At 30.0% G+C, this 24607-nt stretch overlaps 1 protein-coding gene across 1 annotated transcript; it reads right to left on the reverse strand.

Moving 5' to 3' along the window:
• Positions 1-8420: 8420 nt before the first annotated feature.
• LOC113374763 (proteoglycan 4-like) lies at positions 8421-19359 on the reverse strand. The gene is made up of 5 exons (XM_026614734.1): positions 19215-19359; positions 15800-15806; positions 11533-11726; positions 10627-10787; positions 8421-9447 (listed from the first exon to the last, which is right to left on the reverse strand). Exons 1-5 carry the CDS (start codon positions 19357-19359, stop codon positions 8920-8922), a joined length of 1035 nt encoding a protein of 344 aa, XP_026470519.1. The 3' UTR covers positions 8421-8919.
• Positions 19360-24607: the final 5248 nt, after the last annotated feature.

The following is a 24607-nucleotide window of genomic DNA, read 5'->3' on the forward strand; positions in this document are numbered from 1 at the left end:
TTTAATAATAAGGACAAATTTTATTTACAATTGCTATGGGTTTCCGTACCAATGTTTATGCGTTAGACTGCGACGCGGCGCTTACGCGCTTCGATATTTTACTCGATACAGCTAACGCAGCGCAAATGATTTAAAAAGTTCAAAAAATCAAAATTCTCAAAAATCTAATTTTTTTCAAAGTTTGCAGAAAATTTTACAGCTTTTTTAAAAAAATAATTTTTGGTACAGAAACAAATAGCAATTTGCCTTAAGGCACGATGCCATGCACCACTAGTTCTGTCCATTACTACCATTTTCCCGTGTTTTCACCTAGGTGCAGTACGATTGCCCGGGTGACGTTGTTTTTCCGCTTCTGTCGTCTCACATGAGCGAACTTGCCGTATTAATGATAATATAGGACATTCGCGGTTTCACCGAACGAATTCGCCTCATGGACGACGACGGACAACATAACACGACCGACACAATAGGTACATACACGAGACAATTACGGAAAATCGACTATTTGCACATATAACGGATTTTTGCATTCACTAAATTTTAAATTTAATTGTATGCTATGTTGTCTATGTAGGCCGATGTGATTATGATACATGATAACTGAAAATTAGATTACATAGGAATGGATACAGTTCAAATGGAATTGTTTGATTGATTGTGGTACTGTTGCAACTTTGTACTAATTAAATTAATGATAGTTGATAATTAATATTTTACTTTTTAAGTTCATTCAAAGAAATACAGTAACAAACTAGTAAATTATATTAGACCTAGTGGTGCAAGCATCGTGCCTCAAGGCAAATGATGGACCTTCCCGTACCGTAATTAAGCATTCCAGAAATAAAATAATCAATGATTATAACAATTGTTTTAAATATTTTGAAATAGATTATTATCAGGATCATTTGCCTTTTTTACTTTTTTTCATCTCCGAAACCGCTGGACCTGCCTCCTCAAATTAGTCATTCTGCTTTCCGTCAATGCAAATAATATGTTTTTTAAATCATTCAAATCGGCCGCTCTGTTCTCCCACAAACTGAATTGCCATTTTTGCCCCAACAGCTGGACCTGCTTTTGCCAAAAATTAATCAGCACGTCTCCCAATCAATAGAAATCGAATGTTTTATGAATCATTCAAATCGGTTGATCCGTGCTCGATCGTCGACAAAAATTTGTATCCGTACATATGCAAACACACACACATACATACATCAATGTTTTTCTAAGCAATGTCAAAATGTTCAGAAAGTGTTGAAACTAAAGATATATAAAAAATTTCCTGTTCCATTTTTTGCGATTACTATAACTCACCATACGAAAAATTAAAAATATAGTAAGTACAGAAAAAATACAGCATTAGATATCGTTCACTGGGAGTTTAGAAATAATAAATAATCAAGAACATAAAAATTGTTTGCGGGTAGTCTTCTCTAATAATGTCTAATATTAAAGAATCCACGAAATTTAATATGTGCTACAGCAAAATTCTTGTGAGCACAAAATTCTAAAATAGCATGAAGTTCCTAACTTTATAAAATATTATAAAAACTCAAAATATTATAAAATAGTTCGAAAATCTATGAAAGAAATATAATAAATATTCGTTTTGTTCTAATATTTTACCTTTGCTTGATTTCCTCGTTTTCAAATTGTATTTATTTTAAATTTATTGTTTATCAAAATAAAGATATTATCTTAAGATGATGGGTATTGTATGTAGGTACATTATACTTTCCAACAATATCAAATTCATTTAATGAAATTCATTAAATGATATATTGTCCAATGACAAATAAGTCGAATTCATTAAATTTATATTTTTTTGAATTAATTTTACAAGTTCCCTGACGTTCCATGTATATTGTTCAAATAATTCTTAATATTACAGAAAGAAATCAACAAATTTGATATTTGCAATATCAAAATTCTAAGAGCACAAAATGTTGAAAATTACAATGTAAATAGTACAATTTATTCAGAAAATAGCTCATAATTCGTAACTTTAAAGAATTATTAACTAAAGTATTATCAATGTTATATTAGAATTATTAATTATAGCTTCATCAATGTTACTTAAAATGTGATGAAATAAGTTCAAATCATGGCTCGAATTGGGAAAACATTCGAAAAACAAATTACGTTTCTTTTTTCAAATAAAATTTGTTATTCAAGATATCGAATATCAATATTTAGGATATCAATTATCTAATGAACAAGAATGTGCCAAAATGCTATTTTTAGCTTAGAATAAAATCGATATGAAAATAAATACTCCCGAGTATTGCAAAAACAAATAATAAATGTAAAAAGTTCATTTTGGGCAGCAAAATATTAAATGAAATGTAATATGCCAAGTCTCTTGATAAATCCTATTGAAAACTCTGAAAAAACCTCAATAAAAATAAAAAATGAATATATTTTATTTTCTTAGTTTTATGTCATTGCTTTGTTATTTTACCCAATATATTTTATTTTCTTAGCTCTATTTATTATTGTTAGTTATTCTCAGAAAGTGTTTTAATGTAACAATTTAAAAAAACTAACAGATAAATGATATTTTTATATGAAATAAGATTTCGATTTAAAAAGCTCATCCGAATATTATACACATGTTCATCTAGTATCTAGTTAAGACACAGCAAAATTTAAAATAATAAAAATTTTAAAAAGAAGAATCAAACAAAGGTAAAATATAATTGAATTTACTAAATTTCTCTTCAACCATAATTTTTTGAATTCTCCGAATTTAAACTACTATACTTTGCCAAATAAATTAAATTTAAACTAGTTTGTATTCATTGTAAAGACATGAATAAAACTGGGTCATCTAACAGAGTTGTTTTGCGAAACTTGAATTAAAATTAAGAACATTCAAAATAATTTTTAGGTGATTTAATTATAAACTGTTATGGCGGATGCCAAAATTACCTAGACGCTCATTAATATATTCTCTACTTTTTCTACCTGAGCGCTCATCACAGAATTATTTACCATAGTAATAATAACGATGCGTCATAATTATAAAAAAATAATGGACATTGAATCATAATAGTAAAATTATAAAGAAAAGAATTTTTGTACAAATTCTTTGTTCCGTTGGTTGATGTGCTAACATATCATGTGTAAAATTCAAAGAATTTTTACCGGTTACGATCACAAAAAATCCATGCATTGTGACGGGTTTAATTAAAAATTATTGGCAAAATTAACGAAGAACATTTGCAAAGATACATTTGTACCGTTGTAGGAAATCTTATTGAACTTACGATCTGATAAGAAAAATAAAATTAAAACAACGTTAAGACATGAAATAAAAATAAGATAAATTCTCCTCAAGTGTGGGCGTTTTGAAAGCTTCCCGATGCTGTCAGACCATACATGGAAGTCGTCTTTAAACTTGAATATAACAGGACCATAAAACGTATTTTTTTAATCAAAGAATCGTACGTTTTTTTCCTGTATATAAATAAAATGTATATGAAAAGAAGAAGTCAAGTTTAGTGTTAACTGATGATTTATATACAGTTGAGAGACGGCTGTTTGTGTAATTTATAGATTTAAACCTCGGAAGATGTTTTTATTATTTTTATGGCACTATTTAGTGAGCGTTATGGTGATTCTATTGAGCGAAGGACATAAATTTCATCGAGATTGGTCAAAGGTTTAAAAAATATGTGCATAAAAATAAGTCTCAAAACGCACCTCAATTTTGCATTTACTAGAAAATTTATACTTTTCTTCTAATTCTATTTTTAATTATAAGATAGTATTAACCCTTTTAATTATAAGATAGTATTAACCCCCCACGAAAGCGTTTTCCGCAGAATTGACACTGCTGTACGGAACAGCGTGCCGCCTAGTAGTACTACTGAACAGACCAGGCACAATAACATATTTTAAGATTTTTTAATTATTATTAATAAAAATGTATATAAAATTAATTACCTACTCTTCAAAAAACTAAAAATTTCAATAACAATTACAATTCTTAATAATTAAAACAAGAGTGGTAAGTGTTGGAGCACGGGTCGAAACACTGGACGCCGACTATAGGCGACGTCGTAGCAAAAAGGTTAAAAAAGCTCAGAGAAGAGCCAAAGATAAACCAACCATCAAGAGAAATAAAAACAGTAAGAACGTGGTCATTCGCAATTTCGATATTTTCATATTCATTGATTTGATAAAAATATACTAAAAAAATCAAATCACAATTACACGAAGAACTAAAAATTCTAAATAAATTAGAATCTAAATAATTTAACATAGAGTTAAAATGGTGAAGCATAGGTCGAAACACTTGGACGTCGACTATAGGCGACACCCGGATATACAAGTAGATAGGTGGATGTCACCTATAGGCGACGTCGTAGCGAAAGGGTTAAAAAGGCTTATAGAAGAGAATAAATAAACCATCATCAAGAGAAGTAAAACAGCAAGAATATGATCATTCGCGATTTCATAAATTTTTCAATAATTATTGATGAAAATATACCAAAACATTTAAATCACAATTACACTGAGGAACTAAAAATTCTAAATATATTAAAATTCTCAATAATTGAACACAGAGTGATAAACGTCGAAGCAAGTTCGAAATACTGGGTGTCGCCTATAGTCGACGCTCGTAGCTAAAGGGTTTTCGAGCTTTAACCAAAGAATAAATCATCATCAAGAGAAGTAAAAACAGTAAGAATGCGATTATTCGTGATTTTGATGTTTGTACATATATTTATATTATAAAGAAAACGATTTATAAATAAAAATATTAATTATTCTATTTCAAAACATTTTAACCCTGTCGCCTGACGACCTGTGTATACAAATGTCGCTTATAGACGACATTCAGTGTGTCAACTATATTCATCAATATTTACCATTTTGTATTAAATTATTGAGAATTCTATTTTTTATAGTAATTTATAGTTCTCTGGAAAATTAAAATTTGAATATAATATCATTGATGATAGAAAAATCATAAAATTTGTTGTTTATCAATTGGGCGGCTTGCTAGCTAGTATAGCAGTGTCGCTCCTGATAAAAACTCTTCCGTGGTGAAAGTGGTAATAAAACAATATTTGTGGTACGTATTTATATTATAAACTATGAACATATTCAATAGATCTGTTAGAATATAACATATATATAATAAAAAACAAATTTATCTGTCATCTTGTCGAAACGTTTCATTTAAACAAAATGTATTATTACATAACATTTTTCTGAGAGATAATCTATAATTAATGTCAAGTTGAGTAAAACAAGTTAGTGCTAATTATGTTTCTTGTAGACATGTAATTGTCTAATGCTCAATAATCGCTGATATTGACATAATATCATATGTCGAAACGTATAGAATAATAATAATAAAAATATTAAAAAAACTTGTTATTTGAAAAAGTGAATTACACAGTACTAGTAGCATAAAAGAATTTGCCATTATTCGGTTAATAATAACGGTTTTAACATCATGAATTTTATTAGTATTTACTATTTTTATACACATTTACTAATAAAGGTAAATTAAAGTGTGAAAATTGTGTTAAAAAATTTATGTTCAAGTGCTAATTTTATGTACAAACTTGTGTCCGAATACTTAATTAACATAAAATAATCATTTATTCATACTTGCCATATTTTTAGTATCCAGTAAAAAAACAATTCAAAATACCGCGCTTTTATTAGCGACTTGCTAATATTTACAGAATTCACTTTAACCAAACAAAACTCTTATTATTAGAATATCGGTTATTGATTACACAAAACTAACGCGCAATTTGTATGAGAGACACCGGAGAACTGAATCGGTTTTTGATTTTCTATGAGAGATTTAATTGATATCAAAAAAATTGCAATTAGAATAAAACAAACAAATGCACTTAAAATAAAAAATTGTCTGTACCTCTGTTGGATAGATAGTTCCGAATTCAAGGACAGACACACAATGCTCGTTCACAACCGTAAAACTATTGCGGGCAGTTATGAAACTTTTAGAACACGATCAGGTAAACTTATTTTTCAAATAATAATAAAAATAGAATTTATTAATTGATAATAATTAACTTTGAGAATAATATGTTTTCTCATTAATTGTGCTACAATATTCAAAGTATCCTATCATTGAGCTGTGTCAAATTTCCACTTGAAGTTAAAATCTCAATATGATTTCAAATGGAAATCGCCTTTGCTGGGCATAACTGTAACATTCAATCATATGATAACTAATAGACAAAAAATCACGAAATTTCACTGGGGGGAGAAAGGGACACAGTAAGATATCACGTGTAATTATTAAAAAAAATCCGAACATTAAAAAAAAATCTCGTAATGTTTGGTGGGGGTAGAGGAGGAGGGATAATTTTGAATATTAACGAGGGACAGAGGGGGTCCAAAAATCCTTAAAAAATGGATCGCGTGATTAATGGGCGCCCCCTTAACTCAGAGTGTTAAACTTGACACACTGGATGTCGTCTATAGACGACACTCGTATGCGCAGGTCACAAAGCGGATGTCGCCTATAGGCGACACTTGTAAAAAGGTTACTAACGACTTGGTAGTTTTCTGATTTCTTTTTCGAAAAAATATAGACAAATATGAGAGCATTGTAAAAAAAAATCTTATATCGTAGTTATTTAGTGGCTTAAAATTTCAAATAAATCTATAATAAAATTTAATAAAAAAATTAAGTTGTTATAAAATGTGTTAATTAAAAAATTTGTTTATTGACCGACTTTACAAATAAATACGTCACATACGAAACCAGCTCCTACTATAAGCAAAAGTAATTTAGTAAATTTCATAACGATTCAGATATCAGAATTTATCGACTGACTAGATTTAAATATTCAATATCGATATTCCGATATCGATTTTAAATTTTGGCGCTTATTCAGAAGTTTGTCTTATTTCAAGGTATCTAAACTTAAACAAGATATAGACTTTAAAAATTGTGAATTGATCTTGACCTAAAAAATTGTGCTTAAAAATAAAGAAAAAAAAAAAGAAAATGTTGTATGTGACCAAATGTACTAGTTTAGAAAACCAATAACAAAAAACAACTTGAACAAAAAATGTTTCCGAAACTTATTATTCACAAATCCTTAGAAATCAGGAATCCGCGCAATTTATTATACAGAAATTGTATATTGACGTTAAATCTATAAAAACAATTTATAAGTAATTGCATTAATTTTGCATTAATAATCCTGTTTGGTTCTACGGATTTTTGAAAAATTTCTTGGATAGTCTAAAATAATTAATTAACTTCCCATAGGGTGAGTTATAGTAATCGCAAAAAATCGAAAATAAAATTTTCTACTAATCTTTAAGTTCCAAACCTTCTGTACATTTTGGCATACCTTAGAAAAAAAATGAAGTATGTGCGTGTGCGTATGTGTGTGTGGTAGTATGTATGTATGTATGTGCGGATACAATTCTTCATTATTCAATTTCGGGAGCACAGATTACTGATTTGAAAAATTTAAAAAGCATTCGATTACTACTGATGGTGAGACGTGCTGATTAGTTTTAAGCAGAGGCAGGTCCAGAAAATTCGAAGATATGGGGCAAAAAGTAAAGAAACTAATATGAAATGAACAAAAGTTCATGAAAAAGGGATAAAACAAAGACTGTACGTTGCGCCAGACAGTGGCTCTCATAAAATTGTTGTAATTTTTGAGTTACGACTGGTCTTAATTTTATACATACTATTATGATCCATCAGTTGTTTTAAAATTATAATTAAGGCGTATTGATTAAAATATTTCATAGAAAATAATATCGAATATCCCCTGCCCTCCAGCGAGTCGTCTATTATCCAAGTCGATTCGAACGCAAAGCGAACGTTTGGTAGGTATAATATAATATCTCTTCCATCTAGCAGATGTAATTACAAGATATATACACAATTACAGTGCAAAAAACAGCGACAAGAAAAAACGACTGAATCAGAACTAATTATAAAAATATAGGCGACCGATTCAGATATACGACTTAGCGCAGGACGGCGGAATTATTAAATTATTACGCAAAAAAATCAAAATCGCTGAATCTCAAAGTCACCGTTTTTTGTGAACATTATGAATGGATGGATTATCACAATACGTAATAGAGAGAATGCACATTAATCTTGGATTTAAGTGAGCGTAAATTTATTTTTCCTGTCTAAAAATAAATATTTTTCATACCATAACTGCATTTTGGCTTAAATTTAGAACGTGACGTTGGTAAATAAAAATGCAATTAAAATTCGGAATAAATTAATCTACCGTAATACTTATAGAGATTAATATAATCACAGTTGTATACGCGCCAACGATATATTTTGTACACGTTTCGAACCACACTATATTATTGATAAATGGAAACATATATTCAACGAGAAAGTAATTTATATAAATTGACTTCGAGGCTCTTATTTCATGCTTTTCTACACAAAATTTATGATATGATTCGTTGTAATCGTTAACCAGTACCTGTATCTTGCAAAATTATCATTAATTAACCGGTTGACTGAAATTGACGATTATATTCGTCATGAAGACGATGCAGAATTTTGTGTATTGACTCGTCACTCATATAAATCTTCCACAATTGGCTATTTAGATTTCAATATTTAGAATATTTTGAGGCTATGCCAGTATAACATAAATAGTTGTGTCAATTTAGCTCAAAAACAACAGTTTACCTCGAATCTGACGACACAAAACTGTGCACTCAGTTCAATGAGAGCGCCACAGCTATCTGGTTAAATGCAAAACTGTTATGCACGGATAGAACAAGTGAAAGCTGATCCAGATCCTTTGAAATTTATTACCTAACACTACCTAAGTCCGTCTCTATGAATCCTGTTATTTATGACTTCGGAATGGTATAATATAAATTGCCAAATATCAGAAAAAAAGCAAGCCAAGAAAAAGAAAATCACTTACCAGTCATGTCGACGCTGTCCCCGTTCTCAACTGGAGCAGGAGCATCAGCAGATTTCACCTCCTCGGTTTTGGCGACATCTGGCTTAACCTGCTGGACTGGTATTGTATTATTTTCTTCAACGACAGCATTTGCCTGCTGAACAGCTTCTGCAGGTTTCTCGACCTCTGCGATTTTAACTTCTTCATTTGTTTTTACAGATTCTCCGACCACTTTAGCCGCATCTTCTTGATTAGCTGCGATCGCATTTTGACCGTCAGCTGGTGCGCTGACGGGAGCGATCAGCTCTTGATTTTGAACATTGGAAGTTGTTTCAGTTAAAACTTCACCAGAAGGTGTGGTAGTGACGACAGTCTGTTCTTCTTCTACAGAAACTTCGGTTTTACCATTAATCGTTTCTGTTTTAACGATTGTAGTGTTGGTCACTTCCACCGCCTGTTTACTGATCGTAGTATCTAATTTGGTGCTTCCATCTCCTGGCGATTGGAGTGGCGTTGCTTTTGGTGTCAATTTTGGTGAAGCCTGAAAAAGGAAAGGAAAGAATAAAAATGGAATTATGGTCAATACGACATTATGCCGATATAAATTATGTAAGAATCGATATAAATTATGCATTATGAATTAACAACTTATGGTAAGTTAAACTAGTATTTTCATCTATATTGTATTAAACTTAAGATGAAATTTGTAAAATATATTATAAGTGAAGTGCTTCATATATGTGGAAAAAATCGAGCAATATTTTTATTTTTGTGGGCACCATATTGTAATTCAAAAATTAACTTATATACATAGTCTTAAATATTATATTTATGGCCACAGACTCTTTAAGGACTATTTATGTTATTAATTCCGATATTTGATCCATTACTGCTTCAAATAAACCGCATATTACTGATCGAACATATTTTCTATAAATTCTTGAATATGAGAACCATTAAATAACTAAACGACAAAATAAATCAAATACGAACATACGAAATTAGCACAAGCTTGACTTCACTTTATTGATCATAAACTATTCTGTTGACATATATTATCAACGCATAAATCAGGCTCTTGTAAATACCATATCTGGGAATAACTAGAAGAAATAAAACTAAAGCCTCAACCTTCTAAATGCCTATATGTATATGTTCACAACCTAATTTCATAGAAATATGAAATATTAACATGGTAAATATAAATCTAGCAATTATTTCATATATATCGTTGAATTACGTCACATTTAGTTTATTTTTATTATTGAGTGAGTATGTGGCGTGGGAATTTTAACGAATAGCACATAATTTCAATGATATATGATCCACCTTGAGCAGTTAGCTTCATTTTCATTGAATCTAGATCACAGGTAATTAAAGATTTATCAGCGTATCTTTATCGTCAATTACGTCAATAATTACGCAAAATTTCGTAAGATACGCTTGAATATTATTATATATAAATATACATTGGTATATATTGAACATTGTATATATACACTTCATAGAAGCAGTTATTCATCTAACGACCTAGTTGTGGAACAGTACCATTTGATCCAATATTACTCTTCCAAATTATGTTCTCATTTAGATGCAATGTTTACAAACCAAGTAATTACATAATTTGATGGTAAATCCAAAGATATTTTTAATTTCCATCAAATTTATGTTGTACAGTACAAAACTAAACTTCTAGCCAAATGGATTCTTATATAATTACCTTAACACTGTTGGGGCGAGATACTTTTTCAGTGATCGTTCTCTTCGGAGTTTCTGGTTTTGAAGGCACAGACTTGCGTGGAGCTGCGTGGACTTTGGGCAGAGGCGGCTTAGATGCTCCTTCTTTGTCTATGGTTGATTTTGGTCGTTCGCCATTAATTCCTGAAATGGACAAAATAATAATATATATCACCCAAGAATACTGATAACCTATGCAGATATTATGGAAATAGAACTATATTTAATAGAAGATATTAGGGTAAATAGATAAAAGATGGCACAGAGCTTTAATTAAAATTTGATAGTTTTAGTTTTTGGATAGTTCCATGTTTGTATAAAATGAAGAAAGCTTCAATAACAATCCTCTCAGATGTTGAGCTTTATTGTCAAAGTCATCCTTTCAAACGTGTATATCTCCCCCCCCCCCCCTCAAAAGTTCATTTTGAGAGTGGTTTTTCCATGGTTTTTGAGGACTTGTTCACTTTTTGACAAAATGACAGAGTAGTTCATTCGATGACAAGAAAAATGAAACCTGTCAAAGATGATTCCACTCAAATTACTTCTAAAAACAGACCAAAAAATCCAGTAAAAAGTAAAATCTTGCATTTCTTTCCAAATCTTTTTTTCTCATTCTGAGCCTGGTTACGATGTATGACATGTTCCCTTCGGGATTAAGGGTTATATGTTGGTGTCCCCAAGAGAACCGAACGATTTATTCATGAATTGCCTACTTAAAAGAATATCTCAGTATGACCTGATCTAATCTACTATTTCTCAATCAGTATTATTCTTATCATATTTTTAGTACCTCAGTATCTCCTTCCTAGTATCTCAGTATGTCCTTACATTAAATTTTTCACTATTTCTCAGTTTTTCCTATTATTCTCATCATATTTTTTTTACTTACCGAGTCGGCTGGCGCTATTATCAGCGCTGACACCAGTTCCAGCGATGCTGGCTGGTCTTGGTCTGCGGGAGCGCTGGCTGGACGACGCACAACGGTGCCAGTTCCTACTGATGAGGCGTTCTGAGTGGACAGTGCGCTGCCTGGACGGGATGAAGAACCGCTCAAGCTGGGAGTTATATCGCCTGAACGCAAACCTATTTTTGCACCAGGAAGGGGATAGATAAAGAAATATATTAGTAAAATTCATATTGTGAAAACATCTACAGATAGTCTTAAATATATCTAAGATACTGCGAGTTCGACAGTAACTGATGTTCAAAGTTTGAGCTACAAAAATTAGCTACTATCATAGATTTTTGTCATTTATTCTTATGATTTTTTCATTTTTATCAAAAATACTGTTATGAATTTAGACGTATAGTATGCCTATTAATAAAAAAACTAAAGTATTATTTATTTAAATAAACGTTATTATTAGTTATAAAATTGTTTTTTTGCATCCAAGCCTATGTTGACGAAAACTCATCTAGACTGACGATTTGCAAATTTATATTCGTCATTTTTGGACAGTTTGGGCTCGAATAGAACAAACTCAATGAGTTATGACAAATTAAAAAAAAAAAACGTTTACCAGAATAAATAATATTTATTAAGTTCCTATAAGTAACCTAATTTTAAAAGTTTGGAGAAAAATAACGCCATAATATTTTCATATCATTGAATGTGTTTAAAGCTTTTTCAAATTCAAACTGATTTTGAAGACATTTGTGCTTAAAATTGTTTGGAAAATTTAAAATTTTAAAATTATCCTGTAATTGCTTGAATTACAATATAATGTAAAAGTAATGAATTAGGTTATTAACAATATTTAAGTTGAATTTTGATATTTATCTTGCATTATAGTACTTTTTACGTTAAAATGTAGATCTGGAGCAAACAGATAAAATTACAGAAATATTCTAAGCTCACCAGTTAACTTATAATAGAATGTAATATATATTAGGATTGTCCTTGATATGAATATTTTCGAATTTCTTTGCTCCCAGGATCTCAAATGCTTCCAAATTGATAAAAAAATTCTCTGAAAGTTTTTAATCTTAATATTAACTTTAAGATAGTCCGCACTCTAACCAAAGTTTCTGAGATATTCTTCCTAAGTAAATACTTATTTTATAAAATATATCTAATTTTTGTTGTAATTTTTATTTGTGATCAAAATAGGCAAATACAATGATATTCTCAAATATTTGATTCACTTGTCGCTAAGATAGAAAATTCTAAAAAACGAATGGATTTTTGTCCAAGTTATTCCCATAAGAAACTTTGGTTGGAGTGCGGACTATCTTAAAGTTAATATTAGGATCTAAAACTTTCAGAGAATTTTTTTTGATCAATTTGGAGGCATTTGAGCCCCTGGGAACAAAAAAAATTGAAAATATTCATATTAAAATATCCATCCTAATATATTTATATTACATTCTATTATATGCTAATTGGTAAACTAAAATTTCATCTGTTTGCTCCAGATGCACCCTTTAACGTAAATAGTACTAGAATGCAATATAAAAAACATAATTCAATAACTTAATAATTGTTAATAATTCTCCAAACTAAAACCGTTGTGGGACATTTGTAATTTTTAACCATTTAGTTCCTTTTTAATTTAACTTTAACTCCTGACATTGCAATTTATCAAAATATAAAACATTACTTCTAAAAATCTTGTAATTAAAAATCTCATCAATGACAAAATTCTTACTTAACTACAAATCTATAAATAAGTTCATCAGAATTGTTTATACAAACAAATTGCAAAAATTAATTTAGACATTTATTAATAAGAGGTTATGAGTAAAAAGCTATCGTGTTTTTTACTGAATCATTGCATCTACTCATTTGCTATAAAAAAAAATATTAACACGATGGTGGTGAAAAATTATTAATAGGACGGGTGGTCCATATGTGGTCAAAACACGTCCATAAAACAAACTTTCATTCCTATTACAAAATATTTTCCGTCGATTGCATTTATCTTGATACACCTATCGCAACAGCTTAATATGCATCATATAAAGCAAACATTGAATTAAAAATTAATATCTTTAAACCATAAATTCAACTAAACGTAAACAAATAAATTAATTATAAGCAATAAAATATATCATTGAGCGGAGCGTAATCTAATAGTAATAAATACAGGCATCGTTAATTACGCCTCAAGGAATGGGCGAACATAAACAGAAAACTTTAATTTCTACGTCAATGTGTAATAAATCGTTTTAGATATTTTGCCGCGCTTTCTAAGAATAAATTTACAGCTTTACTCCAGATATGAACGTTAATAGGCAGTAACGGCAGTAAGTCTGTCACTTTCCTTCCTTGCAAAACGGTAATAAATCTTATCAAAACAGATAATAAAATATCATGGATTCTTATGATGGTTAACATGGACATAGTAGATGCACTTTTTTTTAAAAAAAATACGCTACAACGATCATATGTGAAACGATACTACAGAAATGATTCAGATTTAGATGACTTAGGAAGAGCTACTTTAGCTACTTTACATTTGGTCCTTACAAAGAATTTGATGTTAAAAGTTGCTGATGGTACAGTGATATTGCCACAACATAATAAAGGTCTTCAAATATACTAATCAGAAATTTTTAATAAAAATTTTATGGTATTTGGGATCAACATTAGTAACACTATTTAAAGGAAGGTAAAAAATAAGGTATAAAACTTAAATCAATATTAAATAAATAATAAAAAATGTTATATAATTCGTGAAAAAATCAAAACTTCAACCTCAAGAAATGTAATGTAATAGTATCCAAATTAGATCAAGGGTTGTTTCCTTAGGATCCGAATAAAATCAAAAGTTGGCCCCTTGGGATCCAAAGGAGATCAAGGGTTGGCCTTCTCTGATAAAATAAAAATGTCATGGTGATGCTATTTTGCGGGTATATATTCATATGAGTTGGTACTAACGACCTGTCAAAAAACTATGTATTTGCTGTGCGATTAGGCGTTTTACACATAAAACCTAACCTACAAAACGCACAAAAGTCAAATATCAATTTTATCATAAGTGCATCTTTCTAATGTCTGAATTAGCTTTCATGTGTAAAACGCCTAAACGCTCATCAAATACATAGCATTTTGACAGTTTGCTACTACCAACTCATACGAATATAGACCCGTAATAAAGCATTACAATATCATTTCAATTTCATCTGAGAACTGGCCTCCTAATTAAATTGTAGAGCGTTCTTGTATATTTATCGAATTATTGTTACAAAATGCTTGATTAATTAAAATTTACACGAATGAAACAGTTGTACAATCCTACATACTCTAAGCCAGTGGTTTCCAATCTTTTCGTACCGGGCTCCCTAATTTTAGAAAAAAATAATGCTGCTCGCCCTTTAATTTTTATAACAATCTAATTTTATAAATACTCAACTGATATTATATTTATCAGGCTACAAATTAATATAAAATATTATGTAAAAATATACATAAAAATAATTATTCATATCATTTCAACGATTTTGGGTTATTTTTTTGGAAATAGTATTTTTAAATCATCTGTATGTCTTTGTACCTTGTGACCCCTGAAGAGTCGTGCCCCACAGATTGGAAACCACGGCTCTAAGCAGTAAAATACCCTATCGACAAAACTCACATTTAATTCGTATTAATGAGAAAATATTTCTCTTCCTTTCATCAAAATCTGATCATAATTAATATTTCGATTTAAATATTTAACCCTTTTGCTGTAAGAGTCCGCAGCTGTACGAGCCAGCAAGCCGCCCAAGTATTTTAAATTTACACATCTAAAAAACTAAAAACCGCAATAACAAATTATAATTGTCAATAATTTAATGCAGAGTGATGAATATCAATGCAAAAGTCTACACACTTTACGTCGTCTCTAAGCGACAGGTCGTCAAGCGGATGTCGTCCATAGACGACGCTCGTAGCAAAAGGGTTAAAAATCAACACTTAACAAATGACAAAAACATTATTATTCATATTTCATGTTTTTAAATTATTAATGCGCGTTATTCATAAAGACAGACACATGAACGAAACAGTGTCGGTATTTAAATTAAGTTATACCGCACACCACAATAGTTATAATTTTAAATTTGCACAGACATATAATATTAATAAATATATTTACAAATAGTTATTTGTTTGGTATGAGATTATGGGTTCAAGGAGAGATAGGAGGATGAATGACAAGGATTTCATAAAATACCTTTTACCTAGAAGAAACACATATTTCACCAATGGAGTCCAATACCAGGGGTGTTATTATTAATAATTATATTATTATCATTATTATCGTATTTACATTTTTAACGTGAGATAATAAAAATATCAAAAATCATTACAGGTGGTAAATCATTATTATAAATATTATATATGATCTTGTTAATTACACATCAATATTTTTTTCTTTCAACGAATTAGATTCAATTTCATTTCAAAGAAATAGTACAAAAGCGTTTTTTTAGAATGAAAAATTGGAGATAACAGTATGTACTAGTAATTCTACAAAATATAATGAATTTTAAATATTTACTTTTTTTATCGTTCAAGTTTACAAGTACTAAAAACAAATTTTTATTATCTCATAAAATATTTCATCGCTTACCTGAGAAGCAGACTTAATTTATCCACCAAAAATATCAGCATATACAAACCGAAACGTCTTGAAACCAACTTCTTAAGCAGTTCTAACTAATCCAACACCAAAATATTAATAAATAATGATTTAATTAAATTATGTGTTTATCTATAACTACAAATATCTACAAAGGATTTGATGAATGGAACACACATGCATTATTAACTACTGTTGAGTAAATAAGCATTAAATATCTAATTGGCTACTAAAAGAAATGCAACATTTAGATTAAAATTAAAAAATAATAATATAATTAATTATGTAAAAATATAATTTTGAAATCACGTGTATATAGAAAGTGACATATGCATTATGCAAGTTTGAATAAAGATATTAGTTTAAAGCAAAAACTATATGCCAAATAAATTACTCAATATCACGTTCGGCAAAAAATTAATTAATTTTCAATCAGTATTATGATATCTAATTATAAAATCAATTAGTTATAGGTAATAAATAAAAAAAAACTCGATCGTGCTGCAATCCTTCGTAGTGCTTCATGCATTAAAAGCGCAATCTTTTAGTAATTACACTGGTAAAAAATTAAAAATATATTAGATATAATATCATTTTGATTCGGTATATCATGCAATGCTATATACAAGTAAAAGTATTAGTAACGTTATCGGGAAAAATAATTTTATGCATATGAAGAATAATTCTAATTTATTTTTCTTGTCAACGTTACATAGCCTGCAACAAAGTTAGCTATTTTACTAATAAGCCAAAATAAATAAACTCTCAAAATAATTTATTATATCTGAGCTGATTAAACCGGACACAAAATAATATGTTGCAATAATTTAGCAATTTGCATATTAAAAACAGTGAAGAGAAAATGGCATTGACAGGAATCGCAGTTTTTGCACGGGCTCTTTTGCAACACATTCCGTGTTATATAGGTCTTATGCTATATTTATCAATACTGACTAATAGTTCAATGTATCAATGTCGAAATAATATTGGAAGCTGAAGACAAGGTAATCATTATCAAATGGTCGTCATATATTCCATAAGCATTCAAAAATCTGGATAAGATGTGGCAAAAGTGGTGCTTTTTTGATTGACTTTATACATTTAATTTGCTATTCATCAAATCCTTTTAGCTAAAGGGGCAATACGGACAAAATGGTATATGTGGACAAAATGACACAGTATTTAAAAATTGGCTAATTTTAATAACGTTTCCGCGATTGTATAACGCAAAGAAAGCCTTAACCACAATGCTGTCAGATGTTGAGCGTCATTGTCAGTCTTGTCGCAGTAATCAGTTCAAACTTGTATCTGGACTTAAAAAGTTTATTTTGAAGATGGTTCTGTGATGTTTTTTTGAGGACTTCCATAGTGTTATTTACAATTATTTTTATCAAATTCTATAGACTAAGGACTTCAATCACTTTTATTGCAATTATGAGGCGTTTGGTAGAATGTTGATCATTTATTCATTTTTTACCACTTTAGGGCGAAATAGCATACTTATACAATTGACAAAATGATAGGTACTATTTAGGCAGAACTACAGGGTAGTTCATTCGAGGCCAAAAAACAAAAATTGAAACCTGTCAAATGTGATAGGCCCTTAATTTCTACTCTGACTACTTCAAAAAAAAAAAAAACCAAAGGGTCCCCGGGGTACTATTAGCGTTACGCGCGGGTGTACTGGCTCTGGTTGGTTCAATTTTTCAATGTGTTCCACAAATTTGATTTGAACAATATTTGCAGTATTAAAAGATCTCTTAATAACGCTAATAAGAAAGTAATTAAACTAAACGCACTATCCAAAAACATTAATTGAAAAATTATTTTATCTTTTTTAGCTAATAATAATAAATAAAAGCTAATAAATGATTATTTAGCATCAATTTACATTATGTGGTCTAAGCCAATGTGAGTAGAATCACGTAATTTCTTTCTCGATATCTTTTATGTTTACGTCAAAAATTGAGTTTGAAAATGATGGCATATTTTCAATGATGCCTCGGCCATAAGGTGATACAAAGTTGAAGTTTGGTATATCGGATGTTTTCAAAAAGACTTAAAAATGGCGTATAAATTATTTAAATATAAGGACGGAGCCGATTATGTATGGCAATGTGCCCATACCATTGTGAGTCGTGACTATTATGTACTCGACTGGCAGACCCTTGCAACCGTCAAATTGGGCTGGCTGTTTACAAATACTTTATGAACAATTAAAAGAATACACCCCCAAAATTTGAGCCTTGTGGGAGCAGGTTATAAAAAATTTTGTTTTGACATTTTCAAAAATTGAAGGGATGATGACGCAACCGCGGAATAACTGCCAGAATGGTACTTTTTTAACAGACCGATGATAAAATATCATTAAAAAATTTCTAGCTTTGTGAAAACAGGTTAGTCAAATAGTTTACTGGCACTTAGACTATTGGGATCATGCTGGTGCCCCACAGAGGACCAAACGATGTATTTGTGAACTGTTGTCTTAAAAATTAGTTACTAAGTATATTCTTACATTGCATGTCATCTTGTCCGTACTATATGGGCATAATGGTTTTTGTAATAAATTGTATTTTTCTTAATAAAATAAAACAAATTATTATAGTTCTTACTTAATTAAAAAAATATGTTACCGGTAGTCAATAAACCAAAAATTGAGAATTATTATAATATCATTAAATAAATAAATAAAATTAAAAATCAAAACATCATGTCATTTTGTCCGTACCGTACATTTTACAAGAATCTTGTACTTTGGGTTGAGAGTCTGCTATTTAAAAAACGTCTAAAAAAAAAGTTTCGTTGCTGATATATATTCATGTTGACTTCCAGCTTCCAATAAAATAGTATTGAACATTACAAAAATGTGGCAACAATTATGCAACAAAAACCAAGAGCCTTAGAGTTACTTTTTTAGAATCCGATAGCTGTATGGGTTTTCATCTTATAATTGGTACCGCATTAAAAAAATATTTTACATGCTATCAATTCACACAACAATACTGACCTGGCGAGCTGCTTCCATTCGCAATGACAGCAGTCTGCGGTCCGTTGTTAACCGCCGACTCCTTGCTTTGCCGCCGGAGCCTCTCGGCGCGCGTCATTCGCGGCGGCGGCAACGGCCCATTACCAGCCACCGCCAGCTGAGTCATGCTTTTGGCAGCGTGCACTTTGCGCGTCATCTGGCGGGACTGGTGGCCCGGAACGGATAGACCTGCACCCGCCAGATGCATCATGCTCCTGGACCTATTGCCCTTGGTCGATTTGCCTTTGGGAGATGTAGGCTGGTTGGGCGGGGATGTTGGGGATAACAGGGAAAGTCTAGGTGTGCGCGGTTTGGCTAGTTGGTCAAGACGCGTCATGGAGTACGCTCTACCTGCGCCAGATGAGCGTCCGTGGTGCTGCGATAGCGAACCGCGCGACCCATGCAGATGACTGCTGCTGGTGTCCCTTGGAGACGGGATGGTCGGAACCAAGTCGGTGCGACGTCGCACGACTGTGCGTTGGTACGATACAGGCATCGAGACGCTGTCCGTTTGCTCATCTGTTGTGCCGATTAATAAACATTCGAATGTCATTCAAGGCCTATTAATTATGACCCATGCATAATAGAATAATGATTCGATTAGATAGAATTAGATAGAAACAACCAGATCCTTCAAGAAAAGATCTGATTATTTTGAGTCCAGAAACAAAATTTGAGTTTTCGCCATAAATAAAGTGAGATCATTTGATTTGACTTCATCTATTGCGACAATATTTTCCCCAAAAATTAAAAAAAAACAATTTTTCTATCAGTTTTTCATTGGAAGCAAAATAATTAATCATTAGCCTCTGACAAAAGATTTCATTATTTCATTATATGCATAGGACATGAGTTCAATCTAGTAATGCGCATTAACCAATAATAATATAATATATACATCTGACATAAATGAAAGTCTGCTATTGTAAATTGTAAACTTAAGAATAAATATAAATTAACTTAGTAATATAATAATGTACAAATAAAAATATGAACAACTATAATAGAATAATATATAACTGATACATTAAAATTAAATATTAATTAAAAAAAACAATACAAATATAAAATGCACATTCAGATTGTTCATAAATTATTTGGCAAGAGCATTCGTATGATGATAAGCGTAAGGATGCATCCAGACCATGCTTTAAATTTTTTACTAATTCAGCAAATAGTTTGGGGTATGATATCGTAAAATCATGATTATTTTATGAAATATTAGATGATTTTTTTAGTATATGTCATGAAATGCAAAGGACAAATCGGTTTGGTAATATCGATTTAAACATTCAACTAGCATTCGAATTTTAATTAATTTATATAAAGTTTGTTCTGTTTTATTTAACCAGTTTTATTTTATATTCTGTTAATTCAAATGATGTTTAATTTCTTTATTATTTTAACTGCTATAATTTGTACTGAACTGTTTCAGTTTCTACCGACAAAAAACGGTTATGTTTGATATTCTAAGGGGCCAATTCTCCCATAAAATAGACCGTAACACCGAATGTTATAGTAACGCTATGTTGCGCTTGTTTCTTCATATAAATTGGTAGTAAAAACTGTTAAAATGCTACGTATGTAATATGCCGTCACGCTTTTAAATATAAAACTTATGGATCCATTCTGTAGCTTAACAGACCAATGTTATGGAAAGGCTATGTATGAAGAACTTTCCATACTAATTCGTTCCAAATATTGAGAAAAGCAATATAGTTGCTGTACAGTCAGGCGTTTTTCTAAGGTTGTCAGATAGAAAACCTAACCTAGAAACCGCACAAATGTCAAAAAAAAAACGATCTTAGATAACAAGGTATTTCTAACTCAGCTTCATAACATACGAGTAACGTTGCAGTTTATGTGTAAAACGCCTGACTTCACAACAAATACATGAAATTTTGACAGTATTCAATATAATTCAGTAGCATATTGTATGCAAGTTGGAACGTCACATGGCCTTGCCATAACATTCAAAAAAAAATGTTATCATAACTGCATCTTTCTAATGCTTCATGATAACAAATTCGTCAAGTTAGGTTTTATGTGTAAAACGTCTGATCGCACATCAAATACATAGCACTTTGATAGTTTGTACAACCAATTTATATGAAGAAAGAACCGTAACATAGTCGTTGTTATGGATATGTTACGGTCTATTTTATCGGAGAATTGGCTCCTAAGTTTTCTTTAAAAGTAACTATTAGAAGCTGTTGTTCTGTAGTAAAATTTTGTTTAATAATAATGCTAATTACGGAGCGGAGTATTTCATACGATTAAGTTTATTAAAACAATTTATTAACAATAAAATGAGTAAAAGATCCACCAGCTATCAATCTACAAGCGCATGTTACCGTTAAGAATCTCGTTAGGTAGAATTTATCTCGTTGTATGGAGTTTGTTTTGCACGCACGTGCGTTGTGTTTTGCGACTTAATGAGAGGCGAGGGTGTTTAATTGACAACTTTATTAGAAAGTTATGCTCGAAAGGCGACGGTTATATATACATATATTTATATGCCTAGGACAGTTAATTTTGATGTTGAAATATATGAATCAATAAAATCATCAAGACATGCATCAAATAGAAAAAAATAAGGTGGTAGAGAATCTTTTTTCATACGTTACTGTATTGAATAAAGACACTGATTTTACTTGGAATGGTTTAAGTCAGTCTGTATTGTCCCATACAAAAATTGTTGAAATCCATTATAATTAATCAATGATTATTAATAGTTTTAGTCTGATAGGCTAGTGCCAATTTTATACATTACATTCATCAGACACAGGTCCACAAAATATGTAAAAAATCACCCCTTATTATTTTAGATAGGTTGTTTTGTCGACCATAGAAAAATTTTGATGCTCAATATTTATAAGGTAGGTTCCTTAAGTCCTTAGAAAAATGCTATTAATATATTTCGATCACAGTTCAAATAGTTTTCGAGATAAACGCATTTGAAATATGCAAAAAGTAGCAAATGGTTTTTAGAATTTAGATAGAGCTATCTAAAAATGTTTGCTGATATTTTAAATACGCATATAGTTTCCGAGTTATAGGCGTTTAATCGTTTGAAAACTAAAAATTTTTTAAAAACAGTTTTTGGCAAATGTCTCGCGAACGATGAGAGGTATCATAAAAATTCTTGTACTCGGTTAAAGGTCTTTTGATTTACAATATTTAAACCGAAAACATCAACGTTTAAAGACTTCATATGTAAAAAATGCTCAAAATGGTCGAAAAAGTTAATATCTTTAATTTCATCGAATGGTCGAAAAAGTTAGTATCTTTAATCATACCATAGTCATGCCTAATTTTGCGATTTTCGTCAGAAAATTTTTGATGCTCATATTTATAAAATAAATTCCTTATGACCTTAGAAAAATGCTATTAAAATATTTCGATTAAGATATTGGTTGTGATTTAATATGAAGATTTTAGTTAATAACAAATGAAAATATTATATACAGATTTTATAGTTTTTCTTTAATGAAATAAAATAAAAACCTTGTACAAAGAGACAAAGTGCCGATGTAGATGAAATCACAGAAACAATAGAATGAAGGTAGATAACCCTAGATTTTAAAATTAACTACAAAATAGTTTCGAATCAATTTTTAAGTCTCTAACCGATGTCATTTTGTCGATACTTAGGTATATTAAAATGATTAAATTAATTGAAGTATTCATCAAAATTGACTTATTCTGAAAACAACATAAAAAATACCAACCAGTAATAAGATATTAAGGATTTTGACTACTTTTGCCCAGTATAGACAAGACATTTAATTTTTTTAGTTCAAGAAGCTATAAATCATTATTTTAATTTAATTTTTTAAACAAAAACGAATCTGGTACATTTTTGAAAAAAATTTGATGCAAGTTAATGAGATGTTGATAACGAATAATTCGGTAAGCAATGATCCAAAATTATCTATTACGATGCATAAACTGGTTTCTAAGATGCAAATATAGGACACACATTGACATGCCTGATTACTATTTTAATGAAAAGAATATCTAAATAATTCAAAATTCTCATGCCTTAGATAAATCAAAATATATAAGTAGGTATTTGCTTAAATGAGATATTCCAATTACACAATGATGTTGAATATGCTCCTAACATATAAAAACGATGCTGAATAAAAAAGTTGGGTGAGCAACTAATGACACAAATAAATCATCATGCATTCGTAAATCCCATGACTTAAAAGTCCAATATTTTCATAGAGTACAAGGGCCACTAAAAAAAAACTATATTTTTTTTAGCTATTTTATTACCAGAATATTATGAATATGTAATATCAGAGGAAATCTTGCGAATAGAAGTAATCTAGCAGAAAAATAAAACGAATAAAAACATTCACACTGAGTGAAATATTCGTAACTTCCTACTTTTATCACGGGAGAAAATGAAAATTCTATAATTAATATTATATAATAAATATTATATAAAATTTTCGAAAGCACATATGAAAAGTACTAAAATAAGAGCTCGTATATAATCACAACAAGCTGAATGAAATAATATAATGTAGTGGTATAAAAGCTGTTAATAATTATATTCGTTTTTTTTTTAAACATGTTGTCTCGGTAAACAAATTGGATTTAAGATTAACACAATTAAAGATTAAAAAATATTATGTTTTATATTCATCTCATTTAAAAATTCACACAACTTAGTTATTTTTTTGATATATGCAATATGGGTTTTTAACAGCAATTTCAAAATGCACAAAATCTAACTAAAAATAAAAAAGTTTTTAATACGAGTATTTGAAAAACGGCTAAAAATATTGAATTTTTTAGTTATTTAGTAATCAATTAATTAATTGTAGTTAAGGTATCAAAATATGATCAGGTATAAAGTTTAAAAATGTATTTAATTAAAAGATATCATATTAAGTTGACTAATCCACATACGTTAATAAAAGCAGTTAATTATATGTTATAGCAATTCGTTATTCAATATTACAATAATATAAACAGGTATCACAAAATAGGTTATGAAAAACTACTTGGTTATAAAAAAATAAATTACACTATTATATTATTACGAATATTTCACTACATAATATTAAATTTCTTTTAAACATTTCTCAAGCAAACTAAAAGCAAAAACTAGACGTTACAGCTTTACTGGATTTAGACAGCAACCTTTAGCCCTCTGTAACAAAACCTACTTCAGCAATTAGGGCAAGACGTAACAAAAAATATGATTAGACAAAATAAAACATACCAACGAGCAAAACATACAGCCTAAAAACAAATACAAAAAGGATGCCAAAAAGAATCACAATATTTGACCAAATGTCATACTAAAACAATAAACATCCATCCATAATGGACCACCGATAGGGAAATATCAGGAT

Source organism: Ctenocephalides felis, unplaced genomic scaffold (assembly GCF_003426905.1).
Source record: "Ctenocephalides felis isolate EL2017-DRISC unplaced genomic scaffold, ASM342690v1 CF-g0.4_SCAFFOLD_01886, whole genome shotgun sequence".
In the NCBI taxonomy this organism is placed as follows: domain Eukaryota; kingdom Metazoa; phylum Arthropoda; class Insecta; order Siphonaptera; family Pulicidae; genus Ctenocephalides; species Ctenocephalides felis.

What these genes read in the sequence shown, in the direction of transcription:
- LOC113374763 (XM_026614734.1), bottom strand. Translation starts at nt 19,359, where the DNA reads ATGACTCAGCTGGCGGTGGCTGGTAATGGGCCGTTGCCGCCGCCGCGA. An exon ending in TAATAGCGCCAGCCGACTCG is followed by an intron (nt 10,788 to 11,532) that starts GTAAGTAAAAAA and finishes TGTCCATTTCAG; the next exon opens with GAATTAATGGCGAACGACCA. An exon ending in CTCGCCCCAACAGTGTTAAG is followed by an intron (nt 9,448 to 10,626) that starts GTAATTATATAA and finishes TTCCTTTTTCAG; the next exon opens with GCTTCACCAAAATTGACACC.